Source organism: Dermochelys coriacea, chromosome 1 (genome assembly GCF_009764565.3).
Source record: "Dermochelys coriacea isolate rDerCor1 chromosome 1, rDerCor1.pri.v4, whole genome shotgun sequence".
Classification (NCBI taxonomy): Eukaryota; Metazoa; Chordata; order Testudines; family Dermochelyidae; genus Dermochelys; species Dermochelys coriacea.
In genome coordinates this window covers 136627527-136648273 of record NC_050068.2, presented here as the reverse complement: position 1 = coordinate 136648273, position 20747 = coordinate 136627527, and the positions used below count along the sequence as shown (strand labels likewise).

Genomic DNA, 20747 nt, shown 5'->3' with positions numbered 1-20747 from the left:
AGGTGGTAGAATCTCCTTCCTTAGAGGTTTTTAAGGTCAGGCTTGACAAAGCCCTGGCTGGGATGATTTAACTGGGACTTGGTCCTGCTTTGAGCAGGGGGTTGGACTAGATGACCTTCTGGGGTCCCTTCCAACCCTGATATTCTATGATTCTATGATTCTATGATTTGTGATACCAGCTCCTGTAGTATCATCAATGTCAATTGTGATGGGGCAAGGCCAGATGGCTATAGAAATGTACTGGGAGATAGATATATTAACTCCAGGCTAAACAAATCCCTGGTACCAGGATAAATGAAATGGCAGCTGCTCCAGGTCAATTAAGACACGTGGGGCCAATTAAGAACTTTCCAGAAGGCAGGGAGAAGGCTAGGTTGATTGGGACACCTGAAGCCAATCAGGGGCCGGCTGAAACTAGTTAAAAGCCTCCCAGTTAGTCAGATGGGGGCGGATGTCAGGAGTTGTGGGAGGAAGTTGCGCTATTGGAGAGACTGAGTAGTACACACCATAACAGGCACAAGGAAGGAGACCCTGAGGTAAGGGTAAAGTGGAGCTTGAGGAAGTGAGGGCTGCTGTGGGGAAGTAGCCCAGGGAATTGTATGTGTCATGTTTCTAAAAGGTCAGCTACCACAGCTGATACTGTTATGGTCCCTGGGCTGGAGCCCGGAGTAGTGGGCGGGCCCAGACTCCCCCCGTTTGCCCCCCCTCGATTAATCACTGAGACCTGGAGACAACAGAGACTGTGCAAGGGAGGATAGCTTCTTCTCACCTCCTTCACTGGCTTATGATGAAAATGGCTCAGTAGACTGTGACCCTTGTCTCTAGAGAGAGAAGGGTTATGTGGAGGGTGAGCCTCTGAGGCTAGCGAAATCTGCCAGGAAACACAGGACCCACGGAGACAAGGACAGAGCTTTGTCACACAATAAATTCTAGAAAATGCTCTCTGACAGTCACCATTGCAGGGACATATTCACTAGGTTCTGTTGTTGTTACAAAACACACCATTAAAGTCATTTGTTCTGTATGGCTGATGTCAGGTGTGCAGTCCAAAATAACAGAGTAATATCTTGCTGACTTCAGATCTGCCACAATCTTCTGTTTGACTTTTGTTGCCAGTAACTGTATGATCTCATTTTGAATTGTTTTTCCAAGATAATGGTGTGTGTACATTTCTTGGGTGGTGACTCTTCTTAGATGCTCCTGGAGTACAGCATCAAACTCAGCTGTCAGCTCCACAATTTGAAGGAAGTTTCCATTGTTTGGCACATACGGTTGATCTGAAGTGCCACGCAGTGCTAGGTTTTGGGTAGCAAGCATTCTCACAATGGCAATGAGCCTTTTCAAAACATTTTTCCAGTAAAGAGACTCTGATGCAATCTTCTCTTGATGCTGATCGTCTATGGTGGTCTTTAAACTTAGTCTCATCTCAAGCTCTTTCCACCTATGGAATGCTCTCTGGTGGTTTGCTGCTTTCTCATGGCATGCCAGATTTTAGCCAGATTTTTCCAGTCCTTTGTTTCTGTAGAACCCAATGTGGCTGGAACATTAGACCTGAAGAGTTTGCAACAAAAACAGTATGCAGCATTCTGGGTTTTTGAGTACATAAGCCATGGCCTCTCCATTTTGTCACCATTGGGGATTTCACGCCAGTAATGTGTTGGATGGAAAATTCTATTTTCATTGTCTTTGGAGAACATGAAGTTTTTCACTTGCTGTGGCCCATGCAGTACAAGGAAGTCCCTCAGGCTACTGCTCAAGTGGGTCCACAGTCCTGGATCATCTAGTTTTAAGGAACTAAACTCAGCAGCAGCTGTTTCTTGCGCATCCACCACACTCTTCTCTGACCTACACTTTTTTTCAGGAATGTGCATGGTTACATCCATTTGAGATGGAGATATGGATGTTGCAGTAGCTGCCAGGTCACTCTGACTAACTGGAAGATCAGGCATCTCCTTACCACTCACTTCCTCACTGGGGGGCGGAAGGCTCACCACGAACATTTGTGTCTATGTATCTCAGGAGAGCTATTGCTTGCTTAGATAGGAAAGTTTCCTTTGCTTTCTTTCTTTTTCTGAATACTGCCCCAGAGGGGCATTTTCTTCTTTCACTCATGACTGCTGTTCTGTGCCAGCGATAGTGGCTCTCAACACTCAATTGAAGGGGACAAATAAATAGGCTGGTAGCAGGGCCTGAGTGAGGGAAGATATCAGCATCTTAAGGGTCTAACTGGCTCCTACTACTTCAGTTGACTGTCTCTTCTCCTCAGGTGGGTTCAGGGAAGCAGCAGGAAACAGGAAGCTCTCTGAGAAGCTGGTGTTAAGCAGTCCAGGCTCCTGGGGGTGCTAGAGAGGTACATAAAAGGCTCTTCCTCCTCTCTCTCCCTGCAGCTCCTGCTGCTTTCTGTTATTCCCTCTCATTTTTTCTCCTGCCTGCCTGTTATGTCTCTTGTCCCCTCCTTCCTCCAGCACAGCACTCCACCATCTCTGTGCATCTAGAGCAGAGAGAATACATGTGCACCAGCAACAGACACAATTTTCTACACTCTGGGTCCTTTTGACAACTGTATGTGTTTTGCATCTTCCCACCCTCCTGTGTAACTTGTTTTATTTTTCACTTGGATCAACAAAGAAATTTTATGCAACAGGAAAACAACCAAGCTTGCAATGTTCCCTTCATGCAATAATGTCACAAAATGCCATGTAATAATTCAGTCAACAATACCAAGTAAGATGTGTGGGCTAAAAATAGCACAGTCTCAGCATCCATTCATAACTTGCAGCTAAGACAAATGTATTCACTTTAGATTTAAAGTCCAAAATGTCTCATCTAGATGTAGGATGTCTCATTACATGTAGATTCAGGAACAGTCGCTCACCACAAAAGTCTGGTAACCTTGTGCATTAAGATGTGTGATGTTTGCATTTAGCTGTGAATTTACAACATAGTGATACAAAGTCACAGGATTCTGTTACAGACATTAGTCAAATCAACTTTGCAATGCTCCACTTTGATTTGTCAGACTCAAACAAACAATGCTGCCTCACACAGGTTTGGAGTTTCACCTAAAGCACTAATTAAAGCCTTTTCTGAATATGATAAAGTTCAGAGAGAAGTGGCTACTATGTCTATAACATAGGCCAAGAACATATGGAAAACGTTCAGAAATGTACATGTATTAGGCTTCAAAACTAATCAAGCAATATTATAAAGCAATCTAAAATGTAACTGAAAACAAGGGAAAGGCCTGTAAGGAAGGATCAGTTAAAATCAACTATTTTCATCCGTCTTAAGCAACATTTCCCTTACACTTCCCATTCTGTATTGGACATTATGGAGAAAAGGGGAAAAAACCTGCTAGAAATACTATGCAGACATTGCTGGCCAGTTCCTAATGTGTCAGACATTTTTGTAAATGAACATAATTTCCTCTAATGTGCCTGTTTACCACTGTACTCCAGGTGCCAAAGCATCCTCTGCATTAGTACTTCAGCCTGACTTTTAAAAATACACAGTTCTGGTACGCATGTTCTTTCTAGTCCTTTAAAAACAACAGAAATATGGCAAGACAAACACTGGAGCAGTCGAGTACATATAATTCAATGTACTCTTTCCCCTGTAGAGCCAAAATAATTACTGTTACCATTACTATGAATCAAACTCTAGTCACAATTTTTCAACATGTATATAAAAGAAAAGAGGCCAAAATTTTCAAACCTGGGTGCCTAAGGTTAGGCTCCTAAATCTATATTTAAGCACTTACATAGAAGTAGCCAAATGTTCAGAGGTGCTAAGTAATGCCAGCTGCTATTGAAGTCAATGGGAGCTATAGTTGATGAGCACCTTTGAAAATTAGGGCCCTTCTAGTTAAGTGTCCAAATATGGATTTAGGAGTCAAATTTCAAGCTCTCAAGTGTGAAATTTTTTGGTCATGCCATTATATTAAGAACATTTAAAATGGTGATGTCTTCGTCAGGAATCTGGTCTTGCAGCTCCCGTACTGATGTTTCAATAAATTAAGGCTCATGGAATTTTAGACAAGGATAGTTTTGCATTATCAGGGATTAAATAGGGAATAAGAACATATCACTGCCAACAGTAGCCCCATAAATGTCACACAGATTTAGTTTAGAATGAACAATGAATTAAACCTATGTCATTAGAGCCCAATCCAATATGCACTAGTCAATGGAAAGACTCCCATTGACCTCAGAGAAACTGGATAGGGCCCTAGTGACCAAAGTGATATGCTGTTTCACTAGCAATAGCATTCACAGCATTGAAGTTAACACTAATGCCACTGGAGTTGCAGCCACTTGCACCAGGTATGAATTTGACCCATAATATCAACCTCAGGTTTATATAACAGAAAATACCCTGAGATCTGATATGATAATGAGAAAACCTAGTAAGCTTATATTGCCCACATTTACATTTTCCAAATAAAGATTAATAAAATCCTGTTGTGACCTAAAAAAACCCAACACCGCAACAAACTTTGAAAGAGTTTACTCTATTACTGGATAGTTCTCTGCTTGTGAAGTACTATGGGGGGGGATCATACTAACAGCATCAGTATTATACTTCTACACTCTTCTTTCAGACAATACCAAGTCACCACAACATCACAAGAGCTTTCTTCTTTACTCTATGTTGTCAAAGCACTGCGAGTTAAAAGACAATGAAAATCCAGTGTCATACTGCTGGAGTCAGCCAAATCTGAAGTCAGTCAGATTTCAGAATTTGCACAAAAATATTAGCTCCCACAAAGTAGACTGGTGATATGTCAACCAATATTCAAAAGCCACATGATGAGGACTTGTCTTCAAGATTTGTTATCTTCTCTGAGTGTCTCAATAATTGATAGGAGTTGATGAAATGTGGGGCGCTTTTCTGGTAGCTATATGAAAACAAAACAACTTATGTGGTTACTTAACACTGAAAATATAACATAGTTACTGTAACATATTCATTTTTCTTAGCTCAAACATGCAGAATTATGGAGAGACAATGGCATTTATGTGGCAAAGCAATTAATGATTCCAACCACTGTATGCTTTAATTTTTTCTTCTATTGCTATTGTTTTCTTTTTTCTTTCTCTTTAAAATTTTTGTTCAAGTAGAACTTATTTTTGTCATGTTTGGTGTGAGTCATATAAAAACTAACAATCACCATTTTATGGTAGCACCAATAATGTGCCAGGCAGTTACTAGACACTCAAGAAGGGACATATCACTGTTTAAAGACAGTTAAACAGAGGCAGGAAGAGGAACAATAAATTGGGAATTTTTTTGTACTAGAGTCACTGTAGGCGGCATGGCAGCATTGATCTTTAAGAGAAACTTAAATATGGGTACATAATGATCAATGTTTGACCTACAAATCTTGACAATGCTCTTACATTTAGAATTTCAGGCATAGAGACGTTATGATGAATCACTCAAACTCTAAATCTATCATCTACTTTGAGGCGTATTTTAAAGTTATCTTCATAAGTGAATGGTACACCTTCCTTAAAAGGAAATTCAGCTAGTTCTCTTTCATACTTAATTTTCCACACATTGTCCTCTTATTAATTATGGGCCCTTTCTCTGGCGTACTGTACTTTATGGAAGCTAGTTTCTCTTTACAATTGATGTTCTTTAACAGAAATAGTTTCCTGTATTGCTTTTTTTCAGCTGACGATCATGAAGTCCATCAATTGTTTTAGATAACATCTCCAATGCATATGGACCAATGTACGTACCTCATGCCAGCAGCTGTACATTAACTGGTAGATGGTCTCTGAGGCCAGTTGTGGTCGGTAAAGCCGATATCCCTCAGAAACCTTCTCAATTACTTGCTTGTTATCATACAGTTCATAGGGTTGCTTTCCCAAAGTGAACACCTCCCACATTAAGATCCCTGCAGAAATTTCCAGGGTTGGAAGACAAGAAATTTAATGAAAAACCATTCCAGCTTAAGACACTTAAGCAATATTCATCTATCAGAATGGTAATAACAGATGAAACTTCTAGCAAAAAATGTTTTTCTAGCAAATGTATGGGGCTGATTTGTATCCAGGGTATGATGAACGATATTAGTGTTAGTGATGCTGTACTCAACTGCAAACAACATACTGTTGTAGCGGTAGGTGAAGTTGAATGATACAGATGTTTGATGGGGTTGTTCAGTGATAATGCCCAAGACATGGCAATTTAAGAATTGTCCTATGTCAACTTTACAAAATAATATAGAATAAGTACTACGGGCATTTTGTAAATGATTTTCTCATGTGATTTTACAGATGTTTTTAAGGGACTGGGACATTTAGTCCTTTAGTGTTAGAAGACTTAAATAAGATTCCCAAAGGACTTACAGTGGTTATATATAAGGCTGCGAGTCTGTCACAGAGATCATGGACATCAGAGATTCCGTGACTTTCTGTGACTTCAGTGACTTCCACAGCTGCTGGTGCGGCAGACCCCAGGGCTGCCCGAGCAGCTGACCCCGGAGCCAGCTGCTGGGGTGGCCCTGGGGCCAGCCGCACTGGCTGCTGCTGGAGGAGCCCTAGGCAGCTGGCCCTGGGGCCGCCAGAGCAGAACTGGTCATGGAGCAGCAGTGGTCCCAGGGGCCACTCCAAAGTAGGGGCTAGCCTTCGGCCCCTCCACCTCCCTCCAGAGCATCAGTGTCCTGGGGGCCCCCAGAGCAGTCCGCCCTGGGGCCCCAGGAGCTGCTAAGTTTTAGAAGGGGTATTTATAGTAAAAGTCGTGGACAGGTCACAGGGCCATGAATATTTGTATATTGCCCATGACCTGTCCATGACTTTTACTAAAAATACCCGTGACTAAATCTTAATCTTAATTATATACCTGGGGTCGGCAACCTTTCCGAAGTGGTGTGCCGAGTCTTCATTTATTCACTTTAATTTCAGGTTTCGCGTGCCAGTAATACATTTTAATGTTTTTTAGAAGGTCTCTCTCTATAAGTCTATATATTATATAACTAAACTATTGTTTTATGCAAAGTAAACAAGGTTTTCAAAATGTTTAAAGCTTCATTTAAAATTAAATTAAAATGCTGATCTTACGCCGCCAGCCCGCTCAGCCCGCTGCCAGCCTGGGGTTCCATTCACCTAGGCCGTCAGCAGGCTGAGCGGGGCCTGTGGCCGAGACCCCGGCTGGCAAGGGGCCATCAGCCAGAATCCTAGACCGGCAGCAGGCTGAGCAGGGCCAGCGGCCGGGACCCCAGACCAACAGTGGGCTGAGTGGCTCAGCCCGCTGCCACTCAGCCCACTGCCAGTCTGGGATCCCGGGCCTACGCACACAGAGTGGGTACTTACCTTCTCCCTGGTTCTAGCCCATTCTCTTCCTCTCTCTCTGCACTGAGCTGAGGGTGGGAGTGCACTGAGCACAGGGCTAGGGGTTGGGGTGTAGGGCCTGGCCAAGAGCTAGAATGAGGGAGGGGGCTCAGGGTTGAGGCAGGAGGCTTGGGGGTGGAGAGCTTACCTGAGCAGCTCCCATTTGGTGCAAGGGGTGCAGGTGGGAATGTGGGTGTGTGTGTGCAGAAGCTCCTGTTTGGTGCTCAGGGTGAGGGTGGGAATGTGGGGGGTGCAGGAGTCAGGGCAGAGGGCTGGGGGCATGTGAGGGGGGTGCAGGAGTTAGGACATGGTGTGTGGGGGGGCTGGGTATATGGGGGGCTGGAGTCAGGGCTGGGGTTATGGGGGGTGCAGGGGTCAGGGCAGGGGGCTGGGTGTGTGTGTGAGGGGGGGTGCAGGGGTCAAGGCAGAGGGCTGGGGGTGTGGGCTGGAGTCGTGGGGTTGTTCCCAGCCCCCTGCCCAGAGCGGCTCATGGCAGGGGGCTGGAGGGGATATGCCCTGATTCCACCCCCCTTCCCCAAGGCCCTGTCCCCACCTCTTCTCCGCCTCCTCCCCAAAGCAGCAAATGCGCTGCAGCTCGGCTTCTCCCCCTCCTGCACAAGGGCCATCAGCTGATCAACGGCCGTGAGGGAGAAGAGGAGGGGCAGGAACCCAGCACGCTGGGGGAAGAGGCAGGAGCTTGCCTGCCCTGCAGCATTAGCCAGCAGGACCAAGCTTCTTCACCCTGTCCCCGTGGGGGGGCGGAGAAGAGCGGGTCGGGGCGGGCAGGAGTTTTAATGGCACGCTGCTGCCTGCCGGGGTCCTGGCCTGGGTTCAGCCGCGGGCTGAGCTGGGCCAGCGGCTGGGCCAGCGGCTGGGACCCGGCATGCAGCAGCGTGCCATTAAAAATTGGCTCGCGTGCCATCTTTGGCACGTGTGCCATAGGTTGCCAACTCCTGCTGTATAACATAATACTATAGGGCACATGCAAAACATTTTCAGTATTGCAGTCTTTCTTTTAATGGGATAGGATGACTAGCTGTAGACAGAGCTGAAAGAAAGAAGAATTTGGAAAAACCGCTCTTCTATCTTGTTCACCACAGCTCAGTGCCAGGTTGCCATGAGAAGATCAGCAGTTTGAGCTCTCCTGGCTGGAAACAAGTTTGCATCATGTTCTAAGTTCTGGCAAGAAGCTAGCATGGCACATGTATCCCGTGATTACACAGTATGGCATGCTCTCTCATGCTACAGGCTAGGCTTGAGATTTATGAATCTGCTACAACCTTTGAACTAACTGAACAGGTCTTTTAGCTCAGGCACTAGAGGCTGGTGCTTTTAGAGCCAGAGGGCTCAGGTTTGGTCTCTGCTCCAGCGACCCACCCCGGGCACTGGACTACACACATATTGTACAACATATGGATAGTGGACCAAATTCTAGTCGGTGCACCCACAGAGTAGCCATTAAGATTACATCAGTTTGGTCTATTGTTGTTCCATGGCAATATTAAGCAGAATATACACGCAATACGTAGTAAATGCCTATCTTAGACTTTTGCATAGTAGTTGTTAAAGCCTGTCAGTCATTTTTTTGGCTTTTCAAATATGCAGTCAAGTTTGCATTTTTTGAGCTTATTAAGCATCTCCAATATGAAAGGTCAAATCCCATACGTACCAAAGGCCCATACATCCGACTTGCTGCTAAACTTAGTATAATGAAAAACTTCTGGTGCCGACCACTTCACTGGAAACTTAGTTCCTAATGAACTTATATATAGGTCATCCAGAACATACCTGCAAGGGAAGAGACAGTCTTCAGGCTATGACAAATAGCTAGTGAAATATTGCTTCCTGCTTCTGCCTGGAATGCCCCGCAAGAACTCCCCAACAAGCCTGTGAACAAAGCCTGGCCAGAAACCCAGGTCTCCAGAGGTGACCCGAAAGAAATGCTAACCTCAAGCTACAGAGGTATGTTGCTGCAATCAAGTTATCAAGGGATTCCTTATCATGTCTTTGCTAAAGGGATCAGAAACCCACGTGAATCTCTGACAAAGGGGGCATTATAAAAACTCTCTTGCACATAGAGAACATTGTTGAGATTTCTTTGACAAGCATGAAACAGTGATGTGCATACATTAAATTTGCCCTCTAAGCTTTAGAGATGCCAAGAGTCTGCACCTTCTGCTTCTCGTCTCATTGAAAGCCCCAGAATGGGTTACAATCATTAACTCAATGGGACTAAAGAGAACTAGATAGTCCCTGTGGTTTAACTTTATTAATAACAGCTCATTCACTGTTGGTTTCATGGCAGCACTGGCTGACTAACCCCAATAAACCATTCAGGATTGACATTATTGCACTAAAGTGGTTGAAGATTCAGTCTGTAGCTTACCTAGCCATCCCAAAGTCAGACACCTTCACAGTAAAATCACTGTCAACCAAGCAGTTCCTAGCAGCCTTTAGTGGGAAAACAAGAAAACAGACTGAGTGACCGAAATCCAAGTGAAACAAGAGTTTGGTTATTTTCAAACAGTATTTCTTTCCTGCAGAATTCCTTTGTAAGGGTCCGTGGGCTAGAACCTGGGTCTGTAGAGCCTGGGACAGCTACAGTCAGGGGGAACTGTGGAGAGTAGGTGCTGCAGGAAGTACCACCCAAGTACCGGCCACCCTCTGATTGGCCAAGTGCCCCTATTTAGCCTCAGGGGTTGCCCCAGGAAGTTGTCTGGAAAACCACACACAGACTTTGGCTTGCTGCAGCTCCAGACTTTGCCTTGTCTCCTGATTTCTTATCCAGCCTGACTCTGACCCTGATTCCTGCCCCCTGATTCCAGCCTGGTGCTATCTCGACTTCCGCTCTCTGACCCCGGCCTGACTCTGACCCCAACTCTTGCTTACTGAACTTGGCTCTTGTGATTCATGCAACTCCTGCTCAGTGACCACTGTTCCTCACATGCAGACCACGGCGTAAATGTGACTGCTAGACCACATTGCCTATGCCCTCATCACGTATATCCATGAAGTTCTTTGATTTAAAAAATGATGCACTATTTTTAATTTGTAACAATTATAATAACTAGCTCTTCTATACCACTTGTCATCCATAGATCTCAAAGTGCTTTACAAAGGAAATCAGTATCATTATCCCCATTCTACAGATGGGTAAACTGAGACACAGGGAAGGGTGGGTCACCCAGCAAACCAATGGCAGAGCCAAGAATTGAAGGCAAGTCTTCCGGGTCCCAGACCAGTGTTCTAGCCATTAGGTAACACCTCATCAAAAGTTGCTAGTACATCAAAAGCAAGAACAACATGTGTATGATAGAAGAATGCTGACTTGGTTATTTACTATTCATTATAAAGAGAATGGAATATTGAGAGATAATTTAAGCAGTATGAGCAATGAATAGGCCAGAAAAGCCTCGATCTGCACAGACTTATTTATGTGAGCATTTACCTAAGGCTATCATCTCTGCCCCGAGGGTTGTTAATCCCAGGGATATGGTTCACCTCCTAAAGCCAAGTTCTGCTTTTATTCTTGGCTCTCTATGGGTTGTAACAATCAGTAGCAAATTTTCAGAAATTGCCTTTATATTTATAACTTGAATTTTGTACTGATAAACTGTTCGGCCTCCTGGATTTCAGAGTTGAATGTCCAAACTGGTTAGTTATATGTCCAGTTACTCGATTTGTGTACACAAATAAAAAATTGCAAACAGTAAAAGGAATATTTAAAATGATGGTTGGTAGTGGAGATGTTGGGCTGAGGCTCCTTCGAAAATGTAGCTCTCTCCATATTGTAGATTCTCGCACATTTTCCAGTGGCTACAGTTAGAACACACAATGTCATAACTGAGTCTTGAACATGAGTCTCCAGGAGCTAGGGAGAGTTCTCTTTCAGTGATCTCACACCATAACCAATCTGATTCCACCCAACCCTGTCTGCCAGTGTTCTTGCACACACACTCCTACACAAAGGGTGGGCCTAGATACAAGGTCCTGATTTTGCTCTCAGTTACACTAGTGTAAAGTAGAGCTAGATCACTATAAAACCAGGGTGAAAAATAGAAGGAACAAGACACGAGTGGGTAAAATAATGGCTTATTACAACAAAATCTGAACGGTCCAAGTTCTTGACACAGCAGCTGTTCTTATAATAGTAACAAAACACCACTAAACAGAACCTTCTATTCCAGTGGTCTACATGTCCACCCTGTTACCCTTGTTTTATGCCAGTGTGAGTTACACTGATATAAAGTAGGACTAACAGAACACAGAATCAGGTTCTAACTCTCCTCCTCCTCCCCATCCTATGTGGCTAGAGCTTACCAAGTCTCGATGAATGAACTGCTGGCTCTCTAAGAAAGTCATAGCTTCACAAATGCTATAACATATTTCCAGCAGCTGAAAGGGTTGCAGTTCCTTTCTGTGACTCCTCAAATAGTTAAGCAAGCAGCCATTAGCCATATATTCTGCCACTATATAGAAGGGATATGTCTCTGTGCAAACCCCATAGAGTTTAACAAGTTTGGGATGATTAAGTTTCCTGAAACAAAAAAATAAGAAATAAATATGTTACTCTATGTTGTGAGCTTTTATTCCTTATCATTAACTTGACATTTGTAAAGTAACTTTTGGAGCAATACAAATAAATAATAATTAATAAGAGTTCTAGCCTAGTTAGTAAAGTTTGGGTTTGATCAATGAAATTTCAGACTTAAAAATTTCCCTTTCAAGCAGAGGTTAATTTCTTTCTCCATGCTAGCATGAAACAATTGCACCAATAATCACGAATGGTGAAACTGACTATTTTAGTTCCAGTAGTGCAGACTTCTGAGCCTGTGCATCACTGCACTGGCACACATGAAGAAAGCTGAGTTAGTGTATTGGCACCTGAGATTTAAGGATTCCATGTCACAGAATGGCCTGGGCCCTTTAAGAGGGAACTAGTCCAGCCCACCCGTGCCTTATTAACAGCCTCTCAATATGGGTCAGATAAAGGGCAGCTGATCTTTATAAAGAGCCAGAGGAAGGCAGGAAACAAGAAGGGAAAGCTGTGGTAGAGAGTAAGAAAGGTTCCTGCAGGGAAGATCATGCAATCAGGGGAGTTGCTCCAGCTAGGAAGGGCTGGGAGTGGCCCGCTGAAGCAGGGAAGATCCTGAGACACTAGGGGAGTTTTGAGACAGTACCTCGGGGAGGATGGGTTGTCCCCAGCTTAAGTCTGGGGAAACCTCATTTTGAACTTTTTGCTAGTAAAACCAGCCTCCATGGAGGGGCACAACTGAACAAAGAGAAGCCTTTTTTGACTTCTTGATGAGTCCAAGAGGGGAAACTGAGGCAGGGCACGACAGAGTCATCCCAGGCCACTAGAAGGCATTCAAAAAGTGGCTATGTTCCTACTAAGAGAATGTAGCAAAGTAGAATCAGCTATTATAACCATTTCAGCTAGCCAACTGACAGGAGCACAGCACATTTCCTTATGTTGTGACATACCTGAAATGCCCTGAATAAAACTACTTGCAAACTGGTATCTGACTGTGAAGATTGGGGCGGTTACCTCCCCATTGCTAACATGAAATATATTGCAGATGCATTCATTGGTCTGATACATCCCAACTACTCATGCATATGTCATTCCCACCTGCTTCTGATGACAGAAATAGATAATTCCATACATGCCTGTTGAAGGAGGCATTTCAATAATAAAGTACATGTTTAAATCACACATGCAGAAGCTCAGCAGTCAGTGAAGCTGAAGAGCAGTATAATACTGGTTACTGGTAACCCCAGCAATCTCTCTACTATTCTGTTGATGTCTCTTTAAATGTGATACCCTAGGTGGTCACATACTCAGCCTATGTCTAAAGTTGCCTGTGGTACTTATGGTTTTATTTTGAAGAGGAACTTCTTTTTCGATGACGTTTTTCGGTAAAAGAAGCAGTGAGAGATAAAAAGGCATCTCTTAAAAAGTTGAAGTCAAATCCTAGTGAGGTAAATAGAAAGGAGCATAAACATTGCCAAATTAAATGTAAAAATGTAATAAGAAAAGCCAAAAAGGAGTCTGAAGAACAGCTAGGCAAAAACTCAAAAGGTAATAACAAAATGTTTTTTAAATACATCAGAAGCAGGAAGCCTGCTAAACAAACAGTGGCGCCTCTGGACAATCGAGATACAAAGAGAGCACTTAAAGACAATAAAGTCATTGCAGAGAAACTAAATGAATTCTTTGCTTCAGTCTTCACGGCTGAGGATGTTAGGGAGATTCCCAAACCTGAGCCGTCTTTTGTAGGTGACAAATCTGAGCAATTGTCACAGATTGAAGTGTCACTAGAGGAGGTTTTGGAATTAATTGAGAAACTTAACAGTAACAAGTCACCAGGACCAGATGGCATTCACCCAAGAGTTCTGAAAGAACTGAAATGTGAAATTGCAGAACTATTAACTACGGTTTGTAACCTGTCCTTTAAATCAGCTACTGTACCCAATGACTGGAAGATAGCTAATGTACCACCAATATTTAAGAAGGGCTCTAGAGGTGATCCTGGCAATTACAGACCGGTAAGTCTAACGTCAGTACCGGGCAAATTAGTTGAAACAACAGTAAGAATAAAATTGTCAGACACACAGAAGAACATAAATTGTTGCGCAAAAGTCAACATGGTTTCTGTAAAGCGAGATCATGTCTTACTAATCTATTAGAGTTCTTTGAGGGGGTCAACAAACATGTGGACAAGGGGGATTCAGTGGACATAGTGTACTTAAATTTCCAGAAAGCCTTTGACAAGGTCCCTCACCAAAGGCTCTTTCGTAAATTAAGTTGTCATGGGATAAGAGGGAAGATCCTTTCATGGATTGAGAACGAGTTAAAAGACAGGGAACAAAGGTAGGAATAAATGGTAAATTTTTAGAATGGAGAAGGGTAACTAGTGGTGTTCCTCAAGGGTCAGTCCTAGGACCAATCCTATTCAACTTATTCATAAATGATCTGGAGAAAGGGGTAAACAGTGAGGTGGCAAAGTTTGCAGATGATACTAAAGTGCTCAAGATAGTTAAGATCAAAGCAGACTATGAAGAACTTCAAAAAGATCTCCCAAAACTAAGTGATTGGGCAACAAAATGGCAAATGAAATTTAATGTGGATAAATGTAAAGTAATGCACATTGGAAAAAATAACCTCAGCTATACATACAATATGATGGGGGCTAATTTAGCTACAACTAATCAGGAGAAAGATCTTGGAGTTATCGTGGATAGTTCTCTGAAGATGTCCATGCAGTGTGCAGTGGCAGTCAAAAAAGCAAACGGGATGTGAGGAATCATTAAAAAAGGGATAGAAAATAAGATGGAGATATCTTATTGACCTTATATAAATCCATGGTGTGCCTACATCTTGAATACTGCATACGGATGTGGTCCCCTCATCTCAAAAAAGCTATACTGGCATTAGAAAAGGTTCAGAAAAGGGCAACTAAAATGATTAGGGGTTTGGAACAGGTCCCATATGAGGAGAGATTAAAGAGGCTGGGACTTTTCAGCTTGGAAAAGAGGAGACTAAGGGGGGGATCTGATAGAGATATATAAAATCATGAGTGGTGTGGAGAAAGTGAATAAGGAAAAGTTATTTACTTGTTCCCATAATATAAGAACTAGGGGCCACAAAATGAAATTAATGGGCAGCAGATTTAAAACAAATAAAAGGAAGTTCTTCACTCAGTGCACAGTCAACCTGCGGAACTCATTGCCTCAGGAGGTAGTGAAGGCTAGGACTATAACAGGGGTTAAAAGAGAACTGGATAAATTCATGGAGGTTAAGACCATTAATGGCTATTAGCCAGGATGGGTAAGGAATGGTGTCCCTAGACTCTGTTTGTCAGAGGGTGGAGATGGATGGCAGGAGAGAGATCACTTGATCATTACCTGTTAGGTTCACTCCCTCTGAGACACCTGGCATTGACCATTGTTGGTAGACAGGATGCTCAGCTGGATGGACCTTTGGTCTGACCCAGTATGGCCATTCTTATGTTCTTATGACTATTCTATATTACTGAGATGACTTGTGGAAGAGCCTTATTTGCAATGTTATTTCATTAAGCAAAGTGCAGCTTACATCATGATGTGAGCTTCCTCTATGAATTCATCTTCTGACATTGATCCTTCTTTAATCATCTTAATGGCAACATCATACTTTCCCTTCCATTTTCCCCGCTGCACCACTCCAAACTGGCCACTTCCTAATTCCTTGAGCAGGACGATTTCCTCTCGTTTCAGCTCCCAGATCCCTAGAGGGACAGAAGCAATCCCCATTAGCTACCAGACTGACATATGCAGTCCCAGGGTTCTAAAGGTGTCCATTTGTTTTCTTTTGCAATGCATGAAAGTGTGCCACATGAAGTCTATGGGTTTTGTATGCAAGTGGCAGCAGAAATGGGTACCCTGTAGCACAACCCCAGAGTGCCACTTGATACCACAGCTGAGGTTTGTTAGTTCACAAAACCAGACAAAGTTCGTGTGACTTATGAAGGACTTTTGGGCCAAAAAATAGAAATATCGCCAGGCTGTTTTTCAGTTGGCTTTACAAACAAATGCAATCCCACCACATAATGTGCTAGAACATAACAAGAAAGGGCCAGATTGAGAGGGCTGTGGCATGGGTGTGCAGATGGAGGGAGTGCACAAGGCGCCGGTCACTTGACCCCAGAGGGAGTTGTGGAATGTGGTCCCATGGCCTTCCAACATCCACACACACAGCCGCCTTGGGAAAGGCTGCATGCACTGGTGGGTGGTAACTACACTAGCATTAAGAATAATGCACCTGTGCACTCCCCATACAAGGGAGGGACTGATCACCAAAGAACAAGCCCTCTCTAAACTCTATGCACTGCAGGATGGTTCTGCATTACCTCTGACACAGAGATGAATCTAAGTGACTGCCAACCAGAGAGTTTAAAGGTTCTGCAGCTTCTATAAGGCCAAGATTGGAAGTAAGGAAAATCATAATGGTTTCTTTTTATTGACTAATTATGGTGGTATGACAATGTGTGGGATCCATCTGTACAACCTAAGGAATTCTGGGTGAGATTATGAATTCTCTCTCTGTGTTTTTATCAAACTCTATTTGCAATGTGCAGCCCTTTGTCTTCTCTGTTGTCCTTTTACCTCATGTTGGACAGAAATTCCATGTAGGTGACACAGGACTGGCAATAGAAGGTTGTGAAATCTGGGTGGTCTTCTATTCAAATACAAGTGCCCTAAGCAATTTCCTCCACCCAGGAAAAAATAGTCTGTCGGGGGAGAGGCAACCTGGTCACAGAGTCATCTGGTAGAGGTCTGGGATCACCTGGAGGCTGATCCAGGAGTCACAGGGCAGAAGGACTGGAAGGTTATAAAAGGGCAGGAGCAGTTTTCCTGGGGGTCTTTGGCCATTTTCAGCAGCTCAAGCAGAGGGAAGCTGCTGCAGGAGCCTGATGGGGAAGTGGGGACCCCAGCCCACCTGAACTCTGATGGACCCCAAGGGAGAGGTGAGTTAGTGAGGCCTTGCATTCAGGGTGTTCAGTGTTTTCTAAATGATCCGTACCCTCTTGTCCTTTCTCTCTTAAGTAAAGAGCAATGGTAATTTAGAATCTTGTGCAAAATCTGTCTGTGTCAGTTATGTACAACACCTACCACATGCCCCTGAGGGGTTAACCTGTTTACCCAGAGTGCCTACAAGGCTGGAGTTCTGGGAAGGGCTGTGCATAAACTGGGGGGAAAGGGGGGAATTGTGAGGATCACTCCTGGTTGCAGAGGCTAGGCAGTTGGACCAAAAGGTCTCAGCTCTCAGAAGCAAGTGCTAAACAGAGAATCTTCATCCCAAGAGTGTGTCTAGAGCCCCCAAGCCAGGGGAAGTCCCTGGACTCCATTTAGACTCTAGAGCAGTGATTCTCAACCTATTTACCATTGTGGGCCACATATGCAGCTCTCTCTGTGTCATGTGGTCTGCATTCACACAATATATATACTACCTGTATGGCCCTGAGGATGTCACATGGGCCGCAGCTGTGTGCTGCGGCCCGCGGATTGAGTGCCACTGCTCTAGAGGATTAGAGGATTTGAGGATTCAGCATTTGGATTCCCTCACAGCAGTCCGGTGAGTGTCCAGCAGGAGGAGCTCAACCAGCGCTGTGACAGGTGGCAAACAGTGGCAATAGTTTTAAAAGGGAATATCATCTCCATACCATTTCCTAAGGATGATGTCGATGGGACCTTATTTGCTTTTGTAGTCACAGCATGTCGAAGCCTTGTAATCATACCTACAAAGAAAGCCAGTTAATGATCACAGTACATGCAGCTCTCTTAAATAATAATAATAAAAATCCTAAGCAACTAACACCCCCCCATGAACAAATTCTCAACATCAACACCTAAAAGGGGGGTAAATTTATTCTTAGTATTTAAGCCATTCAGTATGGCAAGAGATTCACCATAAATATTAGAAACCCAACAACCTTAGTCTCTCTAAATCTATCTATGGCAGGAGAAAAACATATGATAGGAGAAAAACACATTCAGAGTCACCAGAAGGGGCAAGGAGAGACAGAAGTGGTTTACCTGCTGAGTTATGCTGATGATAGTGAATAAGCTGGGGAACTGAATTAAAACAGTAATTTTCCGCCAGATAATATTTGTTTTCGTAGTTTGTGTGCACATGGTAATGTTTGACAGTTCCTTCTTTATCTCTGAAAAATAGCACAAAGTATTCTGTATGTGAGAGCCTTATTAAGTGGACTCACTAAAGTCCAAGCCTTATTTAGTTAATTAGACAGGTAGTCATCAGACTCATGATGCATCAGTTACAATTTTGATAATATTTTTTCTTTGCTGCTATCAGCTGTCATTTAGTTAAGGGGACTCTTTGCTTAATAAGTGGTATCTATATACTTACTGTAGTAAAGGGGTAAAGGGGTTATAATAAAGTTAATTGGGCCACCCAGAGTATGATGCATCACTCCAGCCCTCCTTTACTTTCTGGTCTGTGTGTTCCCACTCTATTGTGATACAGTTGAATAAAGCAGCAAGTTCCCCAGCCTGCAGTCCTGTGAGCGAAGTGTTCTTTTTGTTGCACTGAGTAGTCCCTTTACAAAACTTCATATTACAAATTCTCCATATTTCTGTAGCTTCCAATACGTAGTATTCAAAATGCTGGTCATATTTATAAGGGATATCGGCTATCCCACTGCAGGACACTAACTGCCTAAGAATAGGGAAAAACTTTTCCCATGAAAATCATAGAACCATAGGGTTAGGGTCATCTAGTCTAACTTCCTGCCAAGATACAGGACTTATTGTGTCTAAATGTTATTTAATGCAAACAATGGTGGTGAGGAATCAGGGTATTATATCTTTCTCTGTTGCATCTGGTACTGGCCACCTCTGATTACAGGACATTTGACTAGAAGGACCAGTGGTTTGATCCACTAAGCCAATTTTTCTGAATGTTTACAGTTCCATTTCTAACCACTCCTTCCTTTTTCCTACATCTCCCAAGCTTGATCTTCCCCGCCCTTCCCCATTTCTCTCTCTCTCTCTCTTCAGTTTCCCCTCTCCTTCCAGCCATTACATTAATCTCCCATACAACCTATCCTTGGAGATGCTCCATGTTCAGCTGGCAATGAAACAATAATATATCTACCAGCTCTCCCCTACTCTCTCTTTCCCCTGCAATGAGCACACCTCTTTGTGGTGCTTTCTGTCACTATAGCACTGGACTCAGCAAAAGGGACCAGAAGGTTAAGGCACAGATGGATTTAGAGGGATAATACTGTTTAGAAGCCTGTTTCCAAACTTACCCAAAGTTCAGTCCAGATCTGGTGAAGTAACTTTGGTATTGAATGACTCCCCAAAGGAACAAACCCAACTCCCCATAGGAACAAACCCATGGAGTGGACAATGGAAATGAAGGCAATCATTTGAATACTCACTCAAGAGCCTTGCTGAATACAGACACAGTGTACTTGCCCACTCGGCTTGAATTTCGAACCATAAAAGAACCTTCTTTCCCCTAATAATAATAAATAAAAAGGAAGGAAAACATCACAAGAAACACCCACTATTTGAGAAATATTTTGTAACTTTGCCTTGATGCATTTCCATAATGCCTTAAACTCACATCAGTTTTCCACTGCCTCAGAATATCTGGGTGACTAAGCAGCTAGAGAGATTTTCAGTACATATTCATTTTTAGGCTATTTTTAATGTGAGCGGCAGCTAAATCATACTTCTTCCCTTTTCCCCATCCCCCAGTTTGGCACTATAGATTTTTGCTTTTGAGGATGGTTTCCCAGGTAGGTGTTGACATTCTGGTTCCCAATAGGACTTTCCTAGCAGTACATGTAGGAGCGACATTGGTCTTGTGCTGGAATTTGGTTGGTGTGTGGCTGGAACAAGACACTTACAAGTCCAGCTGTAGTCTAAGATTCAATGCTGCAAAATGCTGCACAACCTCATGTCCCATTCAGATCAATGGGATTTGGGACTGTTCAGCCCCTGATCCGGCCATAGGTGACTAGTCCTTCCACTGGTCCCCACTTCCTCCTAGAAATACACAGTGATTTGCTAGGATTATACTTCCTTTCTGAACTTCTGGTGCAGGCATCTGGGAAGGAAAGTTGGGCCATGGTTCTGTCGAGCATGGTGTGAGCTGCAAGTGGCTGAGCACCAATGGGATAGGCAGTATACAAGGAGTGAGTGTCACGGGAGCTAGGAGGTGTAATAGGTAAGTGTACTAGTGGCTGACATGCCATGTCTCCGATGGAACGGAATATGGCAATGCCATTGTCCAGTCGTCTCCATTTGTGCACGTCATAGAATCCCCCCCATAGTATTCTCTGATTGTCAGTCTGTGCTCCAAAAAGACCAACATTTGAAATAGCAACTTAGAGTATTGTATGTCAGGAGTGAAAGCCATTGGCAGAGCTTTGGGGGAGAGCGCTGTCTGCCCTTTGCCTAGTTTAGATTAGTGCCATTACTTAGCCATCTCTAGGGACCTTACATTCACCCACAACCTAATTACGCCTATATCTTCAAACTAAATTAATACCTATTTCAGTTTCTACCACTTTCACTGTGATACTAAAGTTATTTAAAGAGCATTCGCACCCTCTAGAGGCAAGGAGCAGCACTGGTAACAATAGATTTACAGAGGGGTTTAAACACAGTTAATAAAGATATTTCCAGTACCTTCTGTCGCAGCAGTTGCTCTGACTGGGCCCTGGAGATATCACCAGTGTACCAACTACAACAAGAAATATTGTTTACAGCATGATTTCCGAATAATGGTTTGGCAAAATAGACCAATGAAAAACCTTTACAAGATGCCTCATTTTCAAATCTGCTTTTAAAAAGCTTTCAAAGTATCTATCTTGTATAGCCCCCAGTAGTAGC

General features: G+C 43.4%; 1 protein-coding gene across 1 annotated transcript; it reads right to left on the bottom strand.

Moving 5' to 3' along the window:
* Positions 1-4325: 4325 nt before the first annotated feature.
* BMX (BMX non-receptor tyrosine kinase) lies at positions 4326-19347 on the bottom strand. Its single transcript, XM_038413549.2, has 9 exons — positions 19286-19347; positions 17916-18043; positions 17543-17617; positions 15436-15607; positions 11658-11874; positions 9724-9788; positions 9007-9125; positions 5745-5902; positions 4326-4897 (listed from the first exon to the last, which is right to left on the bottom strand). The coding sequence occupies exons 1-9, from the start codon at positions 19345-19347 to the stop codon at positions 4823-4825; spliced, it is 1071 nt and encodes a 356-aa protein (XP_038269477.2). The 3' UTR covers positions 4326-4822.
* Between the last annotated feature and the right edge of the window lie 1400 nt (positions 19348-20747).

Coding starts and splice junctions, on each gene's coding strand:
- BMX (XM_038413549.2), bottom strand. CDS start 19,347: ATGGTTCGAAATTCAAGCCGAGTGGGCAAGTACACTGTGTCTGTATTC. Junction 17,618..17,915: donor TCATCAGCATAACTCAGCAG/GTAAACCACTTC, acceptor CTTTCTTTGTAG/GTATGATTACAAGGCTTCGA. Junction 9,789..11,657: donor AGTTCATTCATCGAGACTTG/GTAAGCTCTAGC, acceptor TTCCCACTAAAG/GCTGCTAGGAACTGCTTGGT.